General features: G+C 32.9%; 2 protein-coding genes across 8 annotated transcripts; one reads left to right on the forward strand and one right to left on the reverse strand.

Moving 5' to 3' along the window:
• The first annotated feature begins 2,480 nt into the window (after positions 1-2,480).
• Positions 2,481-7,646, forward strand: LOC120087572 (hexokinase-3). Of its 7 annotated transcripts, XM_039044383.1 has the most exons (10): positions 2,481-3,090; positions 3,973-4,123; positions 4,222-4,401; positions 4,730-4,804; positions 5,370-5,528; positions 5,601-5,699; positions 5,784-5,911; positions 6,137-6,218; positions 6,334-6,627; positions 7,292-7,646. In XM_039044383.1, the coding sequence occupies exons 1-10, from the start codon at positions 2,819-2,821 to the stop codon at positions 7,295-7,297; spliced, it is 1,446 nt and encodes a 481-aa protein (XP_038900311.1). In that variant the 5' UTR covers positions 2,481-2,818; the 3' UTR covers positions 7,298-7,646. The 7 variants fall into 7 exon arrangements, with proteins under 7 accessions (XP_038900311.1, XP_038900309.1, XP_038900312.1 ...); XM_039044381.1 differs by lacking the exon at positions 7,292-7,646 and having other exon boundaries at positions 6,334-6,958; XM_039044384.1 differs by lacking the exon at positions 7,292-7,646 and having other exon boundaries at positions 2,482-3,090; positions 4,222-4,294; positions 5,437-5,528; positions 6,334-6,958.
• An 11,581-nt stretch (positions 7,647-19,227) lies between these two features.
• On the reverse strand, positions 19,228-21,172 carry LOC120087974 (ubiquitin-conjugating enzyme E2 20). Its single transcript, XM_039045000.1, is given in 7 exon segments — positions 19,228-19,483; positions 19,567-19,626; positions 19,971-19,998; positions 20,000-20,035; positions 20,136-20,363; positions 20,458-20,485; positions 20,895-21,172. Coding segments are annotated over 7 exon segments (546 nt in total). The 5' UTR covers positions 21,011-21,172; the 3' UTR covers positions 19,228-19,433.
• Positions 21,173-22,570: the final 1,398 nt, after the last annotated feature.

Raw genomic sequence — 22,570 nt, forward strand, 5'->3', positions numbered from 1 at the left:
TAAAATATGCCTCAATTATCCAGTAGATTTCAATTTTTTTGAGTATAGATTTTGAAAATTTATACTTTTACTGTTTAAAAGAAGAAATTCAGTCCAAAATATCATCTCTACTGAAACAAAAGTGAATTTTATAAAATTCACGTGTAAAAATTTAAAGTGTGATATTATTTACAATAATATAAAGTTAAATATTATTATTATCATTTATTTATTTTAAAATTTATAATTAAAATTATTTTTTATAATAAAATTTAATACATCAACTCTCATTCCTATGTTATAAATGAAACCACATTTTATATAATTTTTTTCTAATTTTTATACATTAATAATTGCATCAATTCTATTTTATTTTGACAAAATAATTTCTCACCATTTAAAATAAATCTTGAGGCTTAAACAAATAAAACAAAACATTTTAAAATTTTAAAATATAATTGCAACTTACTCGAAATTACTGGTTATTTTTTGTATAATAATAATAATAATAAAAAAAAAGACTGTTAAATTAGTGGGAGTGCAAGACAGCAGAGCTGGGCATGTAAATTACAGCAACGTGGAATATTATTATTATTATATATATTAAATTGTCAGAGAGAAACGAAATGGAAATTGAAAAATAAAATGGAAATCTTGGAGTTGGAAAAGGGAAGAGCGCAGTACAGAATTGGTTGCTTTTTCTGTCACGCACAGCTGGTCATTAGCGTGAAACAGCTGGCAGTACGGCGTCGTATCGTCCAAATACGCAGCTACCGTCGCCGCTCATCGCATCCCTCTTTTCCTCTTTTTCCATTTTCCTCCCCTGCATTTTCTCTATTTCCATTTCCCTCCTCAACAACTTTCCCTTTTTCTCCCCATTCTGCCCCTCCCAACGTTTTCCACTTTTTCTTTCTTACGTCAAATTTGGACCTTTGACTTTTCTTTATTACCCTACTACCTCTCTCCTAAAATCCTCAATTATATTTTCATTATTATTATTATTACTATTATTGTATGGGTAGAGAGAGAATCAGTGTCATCAATGTGCTCCCATTGCTATCTTCTTCAATCTAATATCTTCATTTTTATTTTTAAATTTAATTATAAGTTTAGTCGCTTATTTTTGTTATCGGATTAAATTAAAATATTTAACATTTTTAATAAAATAAGTAGTGTTAAGAAAATTTGAATCTCCAATTTTAAATGATATAATATATATCAACGTTTAATTATATTCATTTTAACTTTTTTTAGATATGTTCATTTTGATAATTAAAAAATTAATTTAAATATTAAATATGATATTTATTTATATTCAACTTAAATATAAATAAATATTAGTTTATAACCAAATAAATAAATACAAAATGTAATGTTTAAACTAATTTTGTAATTTGTATTAAAAAAATCTAATTTTATAATTGCCAAAATTTGCCTGGCTTAATTTAGTTTCTCAATTTTTAAATTTATTAGAATATATAATTTAACAAACAAATTTTAAAATTTAAAACTGTATTTAGTTACCATTTTTTTTCTTTCTACTAATATAAACTTGAATTCCTAAAAATATAAACAAGTTTTTAAAAACTATTTTTTTAGTTTTCAAATTTGACTTAGATTTTGTATATACAAGTTGAAAGTGGGAATAAAACATACCGACGCAAGGATGAGAGTAGTATTTATAAATTTAACTTTTAAAAATAAAATGACTATCAAACGAGGCCTACGATTGTATGAGACATCAATATTAGATTTTTATATAACAAACCAATTAATTTTTAAGAATATTTATTTATTGAAATATGTTAAACACAAAATTCAAACTTTAGAAGCTTATAAAATATTATTAAAAGACCAACATGAACATAGTTCAATTGATATAATGCTTACTATTACCTTCAAGGTAGATGTTCGATTCTCTTATCTAATATTTTAATATAATATCTATGAAAAAAAATATTTTTAAAAGTTAGAAATCAAATAAATACAAAGCTAAAAGTTGAAAGATTTAATTGATTTATGTTGGAATGATTAAATTCAATTCAATTTTTAGTATTATTACACAAGATTTTATGGGTTGCATTTATTATTATTATTATTTTATGGGTTACATTTGGGAGAAACCATAAATGGAAAAAAAAACCTTATTTAAATTGTTCTGAAATAAAATGTGTGTTGTGAAGGGTGAAATTCAAATAATAAACGGCAACAACATTCCAGAAGCTTGAATGGCAAAGTGGTAATTAAATTCAAAAGTAGGGTCATCTTGGTGAAAATGGCTCAAAATGGATGGGAACAAAGATAACAAAGGGAAAAATGCAAAAAGTCGGCAAATATAAATAAAACAAGAATTTTTTTTTCCAAAAAGAAAAAAAGAAAAAAAAAAGCACGGTGAAAAATCGCCGCGGAATTTTGTTGTAATGCAATTGGTATTTATTTCCAGAGATTTTGAGGGTCAAATTGGTCCTTTCGCTATCATTCCATAAGTATTTGACCATTCGCTTTCCCATACTTTTTCTTCTTGCAATTTGCAAAGTCCCCTGCTAACCCAACCCCCTCGCGTCCGGTCCGGTTGTCGGAGTGTTGTTGAACCACCTTCTCTGTTCATTTCTCTTCGGTGGCCGTCGGCGTCGGAGGTGCCGGAGAGGCCTCTGGCGGCGCCGGAGTCGGGAAAGTGTTGATACGTGCTTTTAACGAGGTTATTGCGACGAGGAGTTTAAGAGAGTGGGAGTGAATCGAAACGGAGTGCATGTTCCGACGGTGTTACTTCGTTGGAATGAGTAATAGGAGGAGGTGTTGCTGTGAAGTTCTTGGACGGAGTGAGTGATCGAGGAAGGAAATGGGGAGAGTAGTGGTGGGAGTGGCTGTGAGTGTTGCTGTGGTGGCGTGCATAGTGGCGGCGGGAGTGGTTAGTCGGAGAGTGCAGAACAGAGGGAAATGGAGGAGAGTAGTTAGGGTTTTGAAAGAGCTGGAGGAGGCTTGTGAGACTTCCGTGGGGAGGTTGAAGCAGGTGGTCGACGCCATGGCTGTGGAGATGCACGCTGGTTTGGCTTCGGAAGGAGGTTCCAAGCTCAAAATGCTTCTTACCTTCGTTGATAATCTCCCTGATGGGTAATCTTCTATTCCGTGGGTTTTATCGTGTTTTGGATTGCTTGTTATTGATCGGTGAGGCCAGTCTACGGTTATCGTCAGAATAATAGTGTCCTGGAGTAGTTAAGTCTTTTAGTTTTTGGTTCGTTGGTGATGATTAGTTACTCGATTCTATGCGATAGATATTGTGAAGTTTCGCTAATTTCATTTCCTCATTGTTACGAACGAGTGATATTCTTGTAGCTTGGCTGATACCTTTTCTGTTTGTTTTTCAATTTCTGTATCAAATCTTCAGCATTTTCTCCTTGCTCTTCCGGGCTCTCTTTCCAGTCATTATAACCTTCAATTTGTTCCTTTTTTTTTTGGGGGGGGGGGGGGGGACACAATTAGGATTTGAATTTAGAATGACTTGAAGGATTTGGTTCTCTCTCTCTCTCTCTCTTCCCGTTTGTGTCATGATATGTTCATCTAAAGTTTCAGCATCTATCTGAAATTGTTGGACTTCACCAAATTGGTTTTCTTGTCTACTGTTACTTCGGCCCCTGTGGGTCATATTTGATTTCTATCCATTCGATTTTACGATGTGTGCACAATGTTCTGTCTTGTTAGTTATCATTTAAACACCTGCTTGTTAAATGGTTTTCTCATCTACTCTCTAAACACTCGCTAAATCAATTTTGCATTTAGTTTAGAGTCACTATTCTGCCGCTTGGTCATAGCACTATTAGTATTTAGCTACAGTTCCCTTTTTCTGTCTTTAGTATAACTTTTCTAATCTTGGTCTATGCATTTATGCTTTCACGGTATATGACTTGAAGCTGAACTTATAGACTGTAGTTCTCATGAAATGAGTGTTTTGGATGATTATATAAGCACTTATGTTGATGATACTCTTCCCATTAGGAATGAGATGGGGACCCACTATGCCCTTGATCTAGGGGGTACAAATTTCAGGGTATTGAGCATTCAATTAGAAGGTAATAGATCGTCGATCCTTGATCATGATGTGGAGCGGCTTCCTATTCCCCAACATTTAATGACCAGCACAGGCAATGTAACTATTTTCCCTTGATGTTGTACTGATGTGTGGTTTGTTTAAGCTTCTGTTATGTTCATATAATATCGTTAACATCAAACTTTACTTTATTGCAGGATCTCTTTGATTTTATTGCTTCGTCGTTGAAGGAATTTATTGATAAAGGAAATGATTCTGAGGTTCTTCTAGGTGGGAGAAGGGACCTTGGTTTTACATTCTCTTTTCCCACAAAACAAAATTCCATTTCGTCTGGCGTGTTAATTAAGTGGACGAAAGGATTTTCCATTGGAGACATGGTTAGTTGGATGGTGTCTACGTAGTTCTAGGCTTTGGGAAGCCAGTCAGGAGTGAAAATTCTTTCTTGTAAAAATCGTCCACTGGGCAGGGTGGTGGGGTATTAGTGCTATTGTTTGTGTTATCGATGTCCAAGTATGCATTGCATTTTTTCTTGGGATCTTTACATCAATCAATTGAGTCTGATTCTTGTTCTGTGTAATGTCTTTGTTCTAAATTCTCAATCATATTCTATGTTTTCAGAAATTATTGAGAGGTGTGATTTGGTTATAATGAACGAGGAGAAACCTGTTTAGTTATGCAAGTTGCTAAACCTGTTATATTTGTCAGGTAGGGAAAGATGTTGCCGAGTGCTTGGAACAAGCAATGACAAGAAAAGGTCTCAACATAAGAGTCACAGCACTTGTAAGTTTTCATTTATAGTCATCACTCATCACAATCAAAGAAATTGTAGTAATGGAAGGTGGTTTATGAGGTTAACTGTTGATAATTGGTTTAGAAAACTTGCACAATTTTTTGTGTTTTGCTGCAATAGTGGTGTTGTGTGTGTAGGATTGAGTGAAGAATCACGACAGCCAACAATAATATGTACATCCTAAGCTATTTTTGGCTTGAACCTCATGGCTTAAGTTTCCAGTTTCTCAGTTGTACCGCATCCTTTACTATCTTTTGTCTTTATCACATGCACTATATCATAGGAAGTAGGAACGTAGATAATACAATAAATGCAAGGAACTGAAAAATTAAGAAGAATTTTATAAATTTGTTGATAGGAAACTGGGAATTGCTATAGTAGTTTATATTTCAGATTCAATAGGTGATATTGTTTCTCAGAAACACGCATATGCACAGGAGGCATGTTAGGCCATAAACCATGTTTATATGCCACTCCTTTTCATTCTTGGATTGTAAGTTGGTTTGATAGTAACATTGCATTTCTTGAAAACTATGCTTCAATTTAATTTTGAAGCAGATAAATGACACTGTGGGAACGTTAGCTCTTGGACATTATCACGATGCTGATACTGTTGCTGCAGTGATAATTGGAACTGGTACCAATGCCTGTTATTTGGAGCGGACAGATGCTATTATTAAGTGTCAAGGACTTCTTACAACCTCTGGGTTCATGGTAGGAGGCTATCATCTTTAGTCTTCTTTTGAACTTAATATCATTATCTGAAGTAATTGTTTTCTTGCTCAGGTTGTAAACATGGAGTGGGGAAATTTTTGGTCCTCTCATTTACCTAGAACTTCCTATGACATTGATTTGGATTTTGACAGCCCCAATCCAAATGATCAGGTACTACTTAGTTTTCCCTATTTCCAGCATTCATTTTGTAATCTCATGACAACTAATTTGTTCCTTTACTTGAATCTTGTGCAGGGTTTTGAGAAGATGATATCGGGTATGTATTTGGGTGACGTTGTGAGAAGAGTGATTCTTCGAATGTCACAAGAATCCGATATTTTCGGGTTTGGTTCATCCAGGTTATCGATGCCTTTTGTGTTGACGTATGTTCGCTTTCTCTCGTGACTATTCAATGAATTTATGACTTTGGCCCTTCTTTCTGGAAAAGAATAGATGGGAAGTCCATTTTGATTGCATGTGAATCATACCATATAATGCATAGCTGTGGTTGCAGGGACTTGTATTACATTTGCCTTTAACTTTTGTTTTTGATTTGATTCAAGACCAGTTCAAGCTTTACTAGTTACTGACTACTTTTATGTGTTCAGAACACCTCTAATGGCTGAGATGCACGAAGATGAGTCTCTCGACTTAAGAGATGTAGCAAGGATCTTGAATGACATCTTGGGGGTAGATAATTTTTAGAATTAGGCCATCCCATCCATTAACATTCCTCTTTTCTTTTTCAATTTGATACAAAATTTAGACAACTAACACTTGTCCCCTTGTTCATCTGGTCTTTCAGATTCCTGAAGTCTCTCTAAAAGCTCGAAAACTCATTGTAAGAATATGTGATGTGGTGACACGCCGAGCTGCTCGGTTGGTGGCTGCTGGCATTCTGGGTATCCTAAAAAAGATGGGACGTGATGGAACGGGAGGAATTGCTGGAGCAAGAAGTAGAACAGATGTGAATATCAAAAGAACGGTGGTGGCTGTTGAGGGCGGATTATATACTAATTACACCATGTTCCGAGAGTACTTGCATGAAGCTTTGATTGAGATATTGGGAGAAGAAATTGCCAAACATATAATTCTTAAGGTAACTGAAGATGGATCTGGCATTGGAGCAGCTCTTCTTGCTGCATCACATTCATCAAATTGATAGAACAAATTTGGCATATATATGAATATATATATATATATAGTTGATATATATATATTATATATACTTATAAAGATCCTGTAAAGTTAGAAAAATTCATTTGCTCCGAATGTGATGTCTCTCTGTACAAAAGAAAAAAAAAGAAGGGGTTTGTATTATTTGATATTGGAATTGTCAATATGTTATTGTTCTTTGCAATTATTTGTAAGCTAAATGGTAACTTCAAGGTTAGCTTTTGGAATTGAAGGAGTTGGTATTCTGGATCTCACCATTTATGATATGAGACTTGTTTAAACCCTTATTTTCTTAAAAGTTATTATTATTTTTTAAAAAAATTGTTGCATCAGCAGAGCCGTTGGATGATGAGAGGAGAATATTTCCATGGTTGACAAAGACGAAGGTCGGTCCATAGTACAATCAATAGGTTCAAAGTTGGGACTTTTTTTAGAGAAAAAAAATCTAAACATAAGCAATTCTTTTCCTCTAAGCTTTTCTCAATTATCGTGACTAGAATAATGCAAATATGCCATTGAAAAGATGAAGCGTTTTTTCCCCTTTCTAATCCGAATTTTTAATTATTTTTTATTCTATATTTATCCAGGGATAGAAAGAGAAAAAAGGATAGAGGTGAGTGGTGGTTGGCAGTAGATGATGTGAAGTTGGTGAAAGAGATGTTGGGGGAAGAAAAAGAGAGAAAAGTGGCGATTGGTGACTTGCGACCAGATATGTGACGGTTGATAAAAGGAAGCGACGGAGAGGTGGAGAGGTGGGTGGCAACAGATGATGTGGAGTAGTGCTTGGGGGAGAGGGTTTGTTGTGTGCAAAGAAGGTCATGTTTTTTTTTTCCTCTTTAAATCTATGTACATCATTATAAAGTATTTCTACTCAATCAAGTGCATCATGATTAAGTTTATCAACAATATATCAATCAAGTGTATCAGGTATATCAGTTGAGTATTAAAAAAGAGTGCACAATTATCAAGTTTATTAGCAGTATATTAGTCAAGTGTAATGATATCAAGTACATTAGTCAAGCATATCAAATTTATCAACACTATAAATGAATGATTGATCGACTAATTTATCAGTAGTTTATCAATCAATGTATCATTATCAAGTATATAAAGTATATCAGTCATGTGTATCAAGTTTATCAGCAATATAAATGAGTGCATAATTGACAAGTATATCAATCAAGCATATCAAGTGTATATCAGTAATATATCAACTATATCAAATATATTATTAGTGTATTGATAGTATATCATTAAGATGATTACCTAAAATAAAGTAACTGATAGTAGTATATCGATACAGTGTACCATAATGAAATATATCAAGTATATTAATTAAGTGTATCAAGTATATTAATAATATGGTATATTAATTGTATCAGAATATATTAAACATCAATTAGTAAATAACTGAAATAAGATTTGAGTGTATAATATATTGACACTCATTCAAAGTTATTTAAGTATAATATTGACATATCAAATTTTAAGTATGTTATTTGTGTATTAATATTATATCATTAAGATATTACCTAACTAGCTTTACTCAAAGAATGTATATATATATATATAAAAGTAAGTTAATATATTTGGTTCTTTATTAATGAAGTATATTCAATATAATTTGGAAAACTCGCGTGTTTTCCCTTCTCGCTGGATGCTTAATTTGTATAGATTTTTACCAATTTTATTTGGGATGACGTGGACACACTTGCAGTATATCATTTATTTATTTTTGTTAAACCTGCAAGTGCCGCTTTATTTTATTTTAGTTTATGAGAAGTAGGTTATTTATGTCGATATTTACATAACAGTGCTAACGAATGTCTTACACTTGGAACTTAACAAAAAAAAGTCATAAACCTTAGCTATGTGTATTAATTTTTACTTTCAATCAATTTCATCAATTTGTACCCTTTTTTTCCCCATAATTGTACCTTACACAGTTACACTTGGACAATTATTGCAATCTTCTCCTTAAATAAAGGTGACAATTGTGAATTATAAAATATATGTTAGCATGAGATTAATAGGAGTGTTCTGAAAAAAATGAAATTAATAGGAGAAAAAACAACATTTGTTATAAAATAATCAACAGAGATAGTAATTGCTACGTGAAGAATAGCATGTAATACACCTGTCTCTTACTTGCCTATCAAAATCATCAGCTGAAGAAACGAAATTAGAAGAAAAAAAATCTATTACCTCTTTTCTCAAGAAGATTTGAATATCACCTTGAAGGAAATCTCTCTCTTGTTTCAACAACAGCTACACAAGAAGATGATGAAGAAAACAAATCGAAGCACAGATTGAGAATGAAACAAGGAGGTAAAAGGAAGAAGAAAACAACACCAGAAAATATAGCGGCTCGACTCTATCAAAGCCTACATCCACTTCTAGGAACAACCACAGATTTGATCTTCATTCAAGTATTGAGCAGAAAAATTGAAGCTCAGAAAACCGAGTACAATAAGATATATCACTCTTTCTTACTAGACCCTCTCTATTACATTCATCATTTCTTTTGTGAATAAAATAATCAAAACAATCATCCCTCTCACATTTCTTATATTTGTATTACATTTATTCGATTTAAAAGGAAAAAAAAATATTTGGGATAAGAGGTCTAACAGAATATGTTATTTTTGCCATGTGACCGAGAGCTACATGATGAGGAGTATGGATCACATAGAGAAAGAATCTCATGTGAACTTCAACTTCAATTTTACCCACAGTAAGTATAAATTCACTATTAAATCTCAACAATTCTCCACCTTGAATTTAGACTTGCTTGTGACTGTTCCTTATTTCTGTTGTTATTCATTTTGAAAATCAGTAACCTTGAGCAATTTTAGACAATGCTCAAGCTTAGTTCGAGTAACAACTTTAGTTAACATGTATGCTGCGTTATCTTCTGACTTTACTTTCACTATGTTAACTATTCTTTCTTCAATTATATCTCTAATAAAATGCATTTTCACGTCTATGTGCTTTATTCTTTTGTAAAATTGTTGGTTCTTTGATAATTGTATTGAATATTGAACTTTGGTTGTCGCATAGTAAACTAACGGTTTGTTGATAGAAACCAAGTTCTTTTAGAATCCCCTTAAGCCATATAACTTCCTTTACATTGTTTGTCATAGCTATAAACTCTGCTTTTGTGGTTGAAAGTGCTACTACTGTTTGCAGATTAGGCTTCCAAGAAATCAGATTTCCTCCAAACATAAAAGTATAGACAGTCAAGGACCTTCTCTTATCCAAATCTCTAGTATAATCTGAATCTACATACCCATATAACTCTAACTCAGTAGACTTAGGATATTTGTAGAGTAATCTCCTGTTTATTGACCCATTTAGATATTTGAAGACCCATTTAGTAGCTTCCCAATGGTTCTTTCCAAGGTTACTCATATACCTTCTGATTAGGCTAGAACAATATGCAAGGTCAGGTCTTGTACATATCATTAGATACATGAGACTCCCTGTGGCATTTAAGTAAGGCACCCTTTCCATTCTTTTAGCTTCTTCACTATCTTTAGGAGAATGTAATGCTGAAAGTTTAAAATGTTGAGCTAAGGGGGTACTCACTATCTTAGCTTCAGACGTATTAAACTTCTTTGGGATTTTCTTTCCATAATCACTTTGACATACATATAATTCTCCTAGTGTTCTATTTCTACTGATCTCCATCCCTAGGATTCTACTTGCAGCCCCCACCTCTTTCATTTCAAACTCTTTAGATAAAAGATTTTTAACTCTATTTAATTCATTATCATCTCTTCCAGCTAACAACATATCATCCACATATAACAAAAGATAAAGTTTCTTATCATTAGAAACCTTTTTTAGATAAACACAAGGGTCAAACTTACTTCTCTTAAAATTTATTCCAGTGATGAATTCATCAAATCTCTTATACCAGCACCTAGGAGGTTGTTTAAGCCTATATAGGGACTTATTTAATTTGCAAACAAGATCTTTATACAAATACTTTTCACTACCTTTAGGTTGCATCATATAGATATGTTCCTCTAGTTTTCCATGTAAAAATGTTGTTTTTACAACCATTTGGTCCAATTCTAGGTTTTTACAAGTAACTATAGCTAAAAGAAGGCGAATAGAAGTGTGTTTCACCACAGGTGATAAGATTTATGTATAATTTATCCCTTCTCTCAGTGTGAAACCCTTTGCAACTAGCCTTGCTTTAAATTTTACTCCTCATCCAATGACTTTTTCTAATTGCTTTTTGAATACCCATTTGCAAGAAATTAGTTTCTGTCTAGGAGGTAGAGGTACAAGATCCGATATATGATTCTTATAAAGAGAATCCAACTATTCTTCTATAGCCTTTTTTCAAGATCTGTCACTATAGTAATAGCTTCTTCATATGATTTAGGTTCATCACATTCTAAGTCATCAATAGTATTTAAGGCATATAAGACAAAGTTATTTTGAGAGTACATTGAGGGTAGTCTTATCTCTCTTCTTTGTTTGTCTCTTGATAGAGTATAATTTGAAAGGTCTTCACCAACCGGTTCAGCCTAATGTGGTTCAACTCATTGGTTGAGTTGGTTTCATGAATTTGCTCTGTTTCATCCTCTAGATAGTCTTCACCAACCTTTTGTTTCCCCTTTTTTACATAGCCCCACCTTAGATTTAGAGCTACATGCTTCAAAAACTTCCTTGGTACCTGCAGTTTCTGTGTTTTTCTCTTAAAACTAATTTTCTCTTAAAACAACATCCCTGCTTACAATACTTCTCATAGATTTGAAGTCCCAAAGATTGAATCCTTTTGTGCCTTCAGAATAACCCAAGAACATACACTTCAAAGTCCTAGGATCTAAATTTCCTTGTTTGGTATCCACAAAAACAGTACAACCAAACACCTTCAAGTTAGATAGACCAGGTTTTTTACCATTCCATATTTCTTCAAGGGTTTTTAGACCAATGGGAAGGAACGGTGAATTTTCGCAGTAGAAGCAGGATCGTTCCAAATTTTCAATATTTCACATAAACATAAGATTACAGAGTACATTATGCATTATCACAGAAAATTACAGTATGCATAAGAAGAGAGAATAAAGTTAGGGTTTCAAGAAAACTTACCCTTGAAGAACCGTTCTTCACAAATTTCCTTTTCTCCGATCACGAACTGTTGGGAATGTCCCAAAAATTAGCACTTTGTAAACATTAAACATATTCTATTCACAATAAAGTTATTATTGAAATTTTCTATCAGTAAAGGTGTTATTGAATTGCATTCATTACTAAATCCAATAAACTAACCCATGACTATAAAATGAATTCTTAAACTTTATGTAGAGACATAAAAGAGGATCGAGTTTTAGTATATAGCCAAAAAGATCTATAAGTATATGGATAATGTTGGGTATCTTATCCTTGAGATACTATGGTTGCGACCCACTTTGTATATTGATACAAACGATGTGATCCCAAAGTCGTTCATGTGAAGATATGTAAGTGGAGGCATCCTATGCAAAAGATGTTTGCATAAGACCGGACCACAAAATAGTCATTTTTCTTTATAACGATTGTTTACTGTTAAAATTGACTATTTCAATTCGATGACTTAAGGTAACTCGATCTTAATCCTAAGGTAACTATGAACTCTTGTTTATTTGGGATTATCCTTTAATCTGCATAGGTGAGAGTGGTTCAACATCACCACTCAATAAGCTTCCCATTTTAAGGGTAAGACTGGATAAACAGCTAGGAACATAGTTCTGCAAGACGAAATTCACTCCTACTCGTCTTAAAGTTAGTAAATAGTTGTTCCCTTAAGTACTGACTCATGGTCTTGAACAAAGGGGTCTCACCCTTTCGTGAATGAGAGAGATTCAATTTATTGGTAGGACCATAAACCAATTGTTCATTAGAGGATCAGTGAAAACTTAAAGAGCAAGATGTATTATAGGGTAAAACGGTATTCTTGACCTAGCTGTTAATACAAACGACCTATGAAAGATTGACTTACTAATTACGGTTAAATCAAGTGGAAAATATATCTATAGTGAGGAGAGTGCAACTACTAAATTATAATGATATGTCTCAGTAGTTAACGAATATTAATATAATTCGGTCTAAAGATTTTAGCCGATTAATCGCAAATCGTTGGAGCTCATGATCTGTAGGTCCATTAGGTCCCTCAACTAGCTCGTAAAATGATTAAACCTTAGAATAGCATGTTGAGAGAATTTGAAATGTTCAAACTTTGTTTAGGGTTTGGGTTATTATATTTGATATAATTAAGTTTAATTATCGAATTAAACATTATGGTTTAAGGGAGTTAACAATATTTAAATATGATTTAAATATTTAATGAGGTGTTTTATTAATTTAATATTTGATATTAAATTAAATTAATTAAATTAGTTTAATTATTTTTTCCAATTTAAAATTATTAAAATTTGAATTTATGAAATTCAAAATTATAAAATTGGATTATGAAATTTATATTTAAATTAAATTGAATTTGAAAAACAAATTTAAAAAACAAGTTTTATATTTATTGGAAAATTTGAAAGTGGGATAATCCCATTAATTCCACCATGAATTACACCTCAAGCTACTAAGGATTAATGGAATACGAAGTGACTTTATTATGTTCAATCTGTTTTGCATGACAAACTTCTATATATTGAAGTTTTTTAATAGATTTCATGAACATGCAAACTGGAAAAGCTGAAAAGAACAACTAATTTTTTCCTTTCTTCTTCAACTCTCAAAACCACATCAAATTCCCCTCAATTTGAAGACCACACTTCAATCTAAGGTCTGAGATTAGTATAGAAGACTCTGATGGTAGTTCATAGCTGAGATTGAAGAAGAATTCTGAGAATAATCAAGCAAATTCGGTGGAAACTTCAAAGGTATGATACTGAAACCCTAATTTGTTGAAAACCATGAACATGCATACTATTTACCTAAAAGTGATTTAATTAGAGTGCTTAAATCCTTAATTGTTTCTGTTTGTTGAATGCCAACTCCACGAACTAAACACGAACCAAGACACATGTATAGAAACAAATCCCAAAGAGGACACTACCAAAAGAGAGCCTTCTGTATTCTTTGTAGGGATTGAGAATTAAAGGACGAGAGATTTGATTGAGGAGTTTCTCAGAGATGATCTACCGTAAAAACTACAGAAAAAAACCCTTTTCTATATTCTCTTTAACTTCTCTTAAAGAAGATGATGATCTCCTATTAAAACCACCCACCAACCACGTTTAGATTAAGAGAGAATTAAGGGAAGGGAAGTTATTTCCATCTCTTTAATTTTAAAATTAAAATTAAATTAAAATATAATGTTAATTTAAATAAAAATATTATATATATAATAACTAATTTATTATATATATATATACACACATACAATATAACCTATAATTTTTAAATCTCTCATCAATGCATGGTATTATTTAACATAAGTCACATTTATACTAAATTCAGTTATATGAATGTCATCCATATAATTAATATTTGAATCATATTCAAATTTAATTCCTCTCTAAATAAACTTTATACTATAATGTATCAAATGCATTATATTAATTATATAATATTTAATTAATTTAAATTAATTATATCACATAAAATTAATTCTCTCAATTAATTTGAACAATTCAAATTAATCCAAAAGTAATTCTCAACAATCCTTGTTGAGCTACAGAGGGGACCTTGTGGATCTATAGATTGAAGCTCCAATGGTACTTGAATAATTAATTAAACTATTAATTATTCAACATCCATTAACGGTCGGTCACTCAACTAAATACTGAAAATTGCACTCTTTACACTATAGATATATTTCTGTGTCCATTGAACAGTCAACAGTGTGATGACCCTTCACAAATTGCTCGTAAGTACAGTTGGGCCAAAATTACTATTTTGTCCCTGTAATTACATCAAACTCCTTAAGTACCATTGATCCCTCTAATGAACAATAAGCCATAGTCTAACTATGACCAAACCCCTCTCGGGCCAATAGAGGGTGTGACATCACATTGTTCAAGCCACGAAATCAGCTTTTTAGGGAGCAATTTATCTATTTACCCCAACATTTGGGAAAGAGTGAATTCCGTCTTGTGTAACTGTATTCCTAGCTCCCCAATTAGATGAATCCCAAAATGGTAGGCTTATTGAGTCGGCGTTATGGCCACTCTCACCTATACAAATCAAAGGATCGTCTTCATAGGCAGGAGTTCACAACTCACTTAGGATTCAGGTCATGCCACCTATGGTCATTTTAGTGAAATGTAAGTCTCTATTATTAACGGTGTTATATAATGAGACTGGTCATTTCATGGTCCAGTTTTATACAAACTCCTTTGTATAGAATACCCTGCTCACATGTCTCAACATGAATGATCAGAATCAGATCATTTGTAGCACTTTACAACAATTGTAACATCTACAAAGCGAGCCATATTTGTAATGCCACCAGGATAAGGTATCCAACTTTATCTATTTACTACAGACCATTTAGGTCATTACTTAAACACGATCCACCTGTATATCTTTACATACATGTTTAAGCTACAGATAATAACTTTGGATGTTAGTTTATTAGTTTTGTGGGATAATACTACTAAATGATGAATAAAATATCTCATATTTTATTAAATAAATAAATCGTTTGTACATTACAATTACAAACTACAAGAACTACGAGATTTAGGGCAAACACAATGGTGGTACATGGACTCCGGTTGATAGTAAATGTTGTTGTGGCCACTACTTTTTCCCAAAAAGAGTAAAATAAGTTAGCTTCAGACAACATACATCTTACCCTTTCCATAATTGTCCTGTTTATCCGCTCGACTATACCATTTTGTTGTAGAGTATAAGGACTGGTTCTATGTCTTGTAATTCCATTCTCTGAGCAAAACTAATTAAAAGGTCCTCCAAGAAATGTCAATCCATTGTTAGTTCTGAGATGTTTTACTTTTTTATCAGGTTGATTTTCAACCTTTAATTTCCAGTCTTTAAACCTTTTAAAGGTCTGACCCTTAGATTTAAGAATACAAGTCCAAACCTTCATTGAGTAATCATCAATAAGTGATAAGAAATATCTTGAACCACTTAAAGATGGAGTCCTAGAGGGACCCACAAGTTGACATGAATCTATCCCAAGATATCCTTGGTGGTATGCTCTCTTCTTGTGAATTTAAGTCTCTTAGACTCTTTATACACAGTGTTCATAGAAGTTGAGTCATTTAGTGCCTCTTGTCTTGATGATTCCCTATTTTAAAAGCTCTTTCAGGCCTTCTTCACTAATATGAGACAATCTCCTATGCCATAATTCAAGTTCCTCATCTTTTGCATTTTGAGCTATCAATCTATGATCTTTAGTCTAAACATTTTTTTTATAATATATAAACCATTATGTTTTGGAGCATAAAAAATTGTTCTAAACTCCTTTAGAACTTTAAGTGATCCATCACTCACTGTGATGAAACAACCTATCTCATCAGGCACTCCAACTGAGATTAGGTTCCTTCAAATTTCTGGGACATGTCTCACATTATTAAGCAATACTTCTCTATTGTCTTCCAATCTTAGCATAACAGACCCTATTCCTACAATCTTACACCCATGATTATTTTTTATAAACACCGAGCCTCCATCTTATTGTATGTAGGATGTAAACCACTTCTTATTAGAAGTCATATGAAAGGTATAGCTTGAGTTAATGACCCAATATTCCTTATCCTCAATATTTACTATCCCCTTTTTCATTAGTTGCAGCTAGGGTTTATGCATACACATATGCTTCATCCCCAATAGAGAAGTCTACCTTTCCATGTTCTTTTGACTTATTCAAGTCTTTAAAGTCTCTTTTCTTCCTCTCTAGACAGTTTCTTTTAATATGATCTTCCTTATGACAGTGATAACACTTAGTTCTTTTCTTCCTCTTTAGTCAATGACCCAATCTTCATTATCCTCAGTATTTACTATCATGGCCTTTTCATTAGTTCTAACTAGGGTTTATGCATATACATATGCTTTATCCCCAATAGAGAAGTCTGTCTTTCCATATTCTTTTTACTTATTCAAGTCTTTAAAGTCTCTTTTCTTCTTCTCTAGACAGTTCCTTTTAATATGACCTTCCTTATGATAGTGATAACACTTAATTACTAGTTTCTATTTATGAAATCTTTGCCCCTGTGTGAACTTATTCTTTTTGAAGTGATTCCTCTTTCCTTTAGAAAATAAAGTCTCACCACTTCTAGAAATCTTAGATTCTGATTTAAGTTCAAGTTCTTTGCACCTTATGGCAACAATCACTGCCTCAGTTGAGATACTATCCCTACCATATTTCAATGTTATCCTCACATCTTTATATGTGTCTAGCAGTGAGTTAATAAGAATGGTAGCCTCACTTTCTTTGTCAAGCTTTTCTTCTATTTGATTTATTTTTTAGGTTAATTTTCTAAATTCATTAAGGTTCTCATCCAAAGACTTAGAGACATTCATCTTTTAAGAGAACAACCTCTCCCTCAAGAAAATCTTATTAGGCACATCCTTCCTTACATATAATGTTTGTAACTTATTCCAAACTTCATATGCAGTATTTTCATCAACTATTTGCTTAAGTACATTATCTGTCACATTCAACAACAAAGTCCTATATGCCACTTCTTCAATATTTTGTTTCTCTTCTTGAGTTAAAGTATCAGGCAATGTTTTAGGATCTTCTAAACCTTTTAAAGCCTTTTGATATGTCAAGATTAACATAATCTTCTTTGACCAAAGCTTAAAATCATTAGATCCTATAAACTTTTCTATCTCATACTTTTCAACAGCCATGGATCGATTATTTCTCAAGGCTCTGATACCATTTGTTATAAAATAATCAACATACATAGTAATTGCTACGTGGAGAATAGCATGTAATACACCTGTCTCTTACTTGCCTATCGAGAAATCACCAGTTGAAGAAACAAAATTAGAAGAAAAAGTCTCTTACCTCTTTTCTCAAGATCTGAATCTCACCTTGAAGGAAACCTCTCTCCGGTTTCAATGACAGCTACACTAAGAAGATGAAGAAGAAAAAAAATCGAAGCATATTCTGAGAATGAAACAAGGAGGTAAAAGGAAGAAGAAAACAACACCAGAAAGTATAGTGGTTTGGCTTTATCAAAGCCTACATCAACTTCTAAGAACAGCCACAGATTTCATCTTCATTCAACTGTTGAGTAGAAAAATTAAAGCTCAGAAAACAACGTACAATCAAGTATATCACTCTTTCTTACTAGACCCTCTCTATTACATTCATCATTTCTTTTGTGAACACAATGATAAAAACAATCATCCCTCTCACCTTTCTTATATTCCTTTTTTGTATTATATCTATTCGATTTAAAAGGAAAGAAATATTTGGGATAAGAGATCTAACAGAATATGTTATTTTTGTCATGTGACCAAGAACTGGATGATGAGGAGTATGGACCACGTAGAGAAATGTAAATTTCAGCTTCAATTTTACCCCCAGAAAATATAAATTCACCATTAAATCTCAACAAACCTTTGAAGCAATATTTTTTTTTGGTTGAAATTGTGAATAATTTTAGTGCATTAATCACATGTATTTTTTATTTTTATTTTTTAAGAAGCATTTCATTAAACATGCAAAATATCCAAAGGGCCACAAGCATACCATATCGGCTTGGACGCAGTGATGGAGCCAACTTGGAACGGATTCAGCCCACTCCCCACACAAATGATTTGACGGACTTAATTCTATGCTAAATTTGATTTTTTTACTAAAATTATTGAGTTATGAAAGATTTAACCCATGTATTTGTTGAAGAAATATTGGGTGATTCATGGAACATGGGTAACAGGTACATTGCAAATAGGGTGTAAGCGGTTCGATTCAGCTCGATTTTTTTTTTTTTTATTTTTTTTTTGTAGAAAATTGGAATGGAACTGCTCAATCGGTGAAGGATTCATCTAAGTTGAAACCGAGCCGGATTCATTAGGAAACCGAGCCAACCGAACTGTTTGGACCTACAAGTTTGGTTGTCTAGACTCAGTTTGACCAAGGAACCTTTGAAAAATATTCTGAAACTTTTATTATCGATTGGTTTGGTTTGGTTGCCTAACCCGAAAATCGAACGATAATTTTGCGGTTTTTAACATTTTCAACCCGCCGCCGCCAAACTGACCGACTTCAAATCGCCCTGACGAGTGCTTTCGGTCCCCCCGCTTAAGCGGTCTTTTCACCCCTAATTGCAACACAATTTTCTTAATTTGATGCTAAGTTTGATTTCCACTAAAATGAGTGAGTTCTGGAACCATTTTACCCTACACTATTTACAAAATTATTGGATGAATTCATGGAGATTGAGCCAAAAGGTAAACATTGCCTTTTTTGAGAGGTTTAACATTAAAAAATTCCTTTAAACACAACACAACAATTTGAGAACACTGATTATGAATTTTTAGCATCATGTTGGTTTCAAGGACTTCAAAACGAGCATGGCAGCAGTGTAGATGATGAAGTTTGAAATGAGAACAAATTAATATTAGCTAACGACTTGAAATTTCCACATATTACAGTAGACAACATATATCTGCAACAAATCCAGCGAGTAAAAGAAGTGAAGATCGTACACTGAAAGGAAAGAGAAAAAAAATCATCTGGGAATCTCCTCTCTAGCGCAAAAAGAGTTGAGAGACACAAATCCTAGTCTAAAAACAAAGCTAAGCTGCTGTTGGAGGCTTGTACAATTTCTCCACCATTTTCCGATATTCTACAAACACAGAAATATGAGTGAGCCAACTTTCATTACATGGCAGCCAATTCAATGAGACAAGAACAATAATAGAAACCCACCTTCTTGATTACTCCACAGTTGGGCTGCCTGGGTGTTTAGAGGTGAACTTATGTTTGGTTCTGCAAATAAACGGCAGTCTCATTACATATTCTATATTGGTTAAATTACAAATTTAGTACCTATGATTTGGAAAAAGTTAGAGTTTAGTCCCTATGGTTTTAAAAGTTCGAATTTAGTCCCCTTAGTTTAATAAAACTTTGAAGCAACATCAAACAATAAGGACTAAATTTGTAATTTAACATTCTATATTCCATTCCAAATTTAAGGGATTCATGTTGAAATAAGACCATCTACAAGTCAAGGAAGTATGGTTTCTTCACATACATAATAAATAAATATATATACTTTTTTTTTTTTTTTTTTTTTTGGGGGGGGGGGGGGGGGGGGTGTGGTGTGGGCTTACCTCCAAGCAGACTTTGGATGGATAGAAGTTATGGTTCTCACATCATATGCTGATGACCATTTATCCTGCAAAAAATGAAACAATTCTCACTTTAGGTTGCTTTAGTCCTAACAAATCAGAGAAGTTATCATTTCAATATTGAAGATTTCACCAAAGCTGAATTACCTGAAGTATATCCAAGCAAATATTGCCATAAACGTCCACATTTGGGTGAAAGCAGCCGGTCTCAAACTTCACCTTTGGAGGCTTAAAAGGGTAATCGTTAGGGAATGAAAAGGATAGCCTGTACTCTGTTCCTTCAAACACTGTTTCTTTGCTTCCAGTTATTGTCCCTTTCCAGCAGAAAATGTTATCTTCCTCAGGAAAGGCTGAGATCCCAGAGTCTCCACTCATCTGCAATATGGTAAAACATGGAGTCTTAAATAATCACATTTCCAACTACTTAAAAAATTATCAGTCCAAGACATCAGATGGTAGCAAGTCTTACCATTAAGGCCATTAATTCAGACTGCAGCCTGTGTAAAAAGAAAACACAACAAAAATAAGAGGAAGATTGTTAGTTCTTAGTTGATTGAACACAGACGGAGTTCCCAGTAAGATTGGTTCTTCACTATTTTCTTAAATTGCATAGACCCCATATGGCGACGGAGCAAAATTAAGGGGAAAGAACATGACTACCTCAAAAGATCCTCAAATTACCCCTAAAACCCTAAAAAGATCGGTAAGAAAGACACACAGAACAATCGATATCAAAATCAGTTCAAAAGATTACAAGATCAAGAACCCTAGAACTACCTCATCCAGCTTAAAGTTCAACAAAGCCCCAAAATCACATAAAGTAGAAATCAGATGCGATGAACAGGAAAGCGATCGATCCACAGTGATATAGTAACCGAATTGGAAAAAAAGCGGAAATGTTTATACCTCTTGAGAACGGACTGAGAGTCAGCGGTTTTGGCCGGCGGTAAGGATTGCTTCGCTGGAGAAACAACCGGGTTAGCCGGGGTTGTGTTGTCAGTATATCGATTGATCGCCGCCATTCTCTCTGTGATCCGAATTAGAAACGAAGAAATGAAGGAATTGAAGAAGGAGATCCAAGAAATTCTCCCCCACAAAGAAGAATCAATGAGATTTTGGTAGTGAGGGGAGAGAGGAATTGGGGGACTTAAAACGAAGGAAAAAGACGAAGAAATTAGGGATTTGATTTGAAGGATAAATATTCAAAAATTTTAGTGAACGTTGAGAGCAAAGATTCCAATCATGTTGCTTTTGAATTTCCAACGGCTACTTTTGGTCACTGCTTTAACGCCACCACTTTATTCAACCAGACACATTTATCTTTAACAAAATAAAATAATAATAATAATCAAAGAGACTCTCCATCCACCACCTAATAATAATTGACCCTTTTCATGACTACCTTTATTTTGAATTTCCATAATTGTAATTTGAATTTTTTTTATTAGTATATTTTAGATTTTGTTTCATTTTAGTTGATCTCCTTTCACTAAATCTTAAAATAAATTTATTTAATTAGTTTTTTGTTTTTTTTTTTTAAATATTGGTCTTTACGACTATCTCCTTTATAACTTGTGAAAATATATTTACATATGTCATTATTATTACTATTTAATCCATTTTGATAGAAAAGATTTATTTTAAGAATATTATAATTCAAACTCGATCAAAGACAATAACCAAAAGCAAAGAAACAATAATTACATTACTAAATTTTAAACTTGATTAGTAATGTATTTACTATTTCACTATGCTCATATTGACAATTACTTTATTTATTTTTTTATAATAAACAATCGATGAGTTTTCATATATCAAGTATAACACAGTTCAACATGTGGGAGTAAAGTTTCAAACATCTGACTTTTTCAATCAATGATATATGTCTTAGTTAGTTGAACTACAATCAAGTAAGCAAGTATCATGGAGGTTAGAAAAACTAAGTTAATAACTTGCAAATTACTTTGTTCTTATTCAATCATGAACGAGAGGGTCTAAAAACGATTCCAATTTTGAGGAGAGAGTGGAAACATATACAATCTTGGCCTATGAATTTCTTAACGGGTCAACCAAAGTGACCCTTCATATTGAGAAGAATTCTAACAGGTCTACCTAATGTTGCGCAAGCTAGAAGGATCTTTTAAGAAATACTTGATCGAGGGTTAGCAGATATGTTTTCATATTGGGTTTCAGACCTTAATTCTATTTTCTTTGCATTGAGATCAACAACGTGGGGTAGATATTTACAAATTCAAACTTTTAAATATATAGACATTTTAACTAGTTTTGTTATACTCAGGTTGTCTACTAAATTTGTTTTACTAGATATCCCAAACTGGTAGACAAGATAAATAATTTGGATTATAATTCAAAGGTCGAGTGATTTTACATAATAATAATAAGAGTATGGTTGTAGAGTGAAAAACACATAAAAAGGGGAAGCAACCACTTTGATAATCATTCTGTTTTAACAGTCAATCATCAAAGATGCTTTAATTTTTCTCTCCTTTAGAGGCAGAGAGCCCTACCAAAGATGTCAATCTCGAATACTATTATTATTGGACTCTCCCTCCAAGGTTCTT

Source organism: Benincasa hispida, chromosome 10 (assembly GCF_009727055.1).
Source record: "Benincasa hispida cultivar B227 chromosome 10, ASM972705v1, whole genome shotgun sequence".
Classification (NCBI taxonomy): domain Eukaryota; kingdom Viridiplantae; phylum Streptophyta; class Magnoliopsida; order Cucurbitales; family Cucurbitaceae; genus Benincasa; species Benincasa hispida.

What these genes read in the sequence shown, in the direction of transcription:
- LOC120087572 (XM_039044381.1), top strand. Translation starts at nt 2,819, where the DNA reads ATGGGGAGAGTAGTGGTGGGAGTGGCTGTGAGTGTTGCTGTGGTGGCG. An exon ending in TAATGACCAGCACAGGCAAT is followed by an intron (nt 4,124 to 4,221) that starts GTAACTATTTTC and finishes ACTTTATTGCAG; the next exon opens with GATCTCTTTGATTTTATTGC. An exon ending in TTACAACCTCTGGGTTCATG is followed by an intron (nt 5,529 to 5,600) that starts GTAGGAGGCTAT and finishes TTTCTTGCTCAG; the next exon opens with GTTGTAAACATGGAGTGGGG.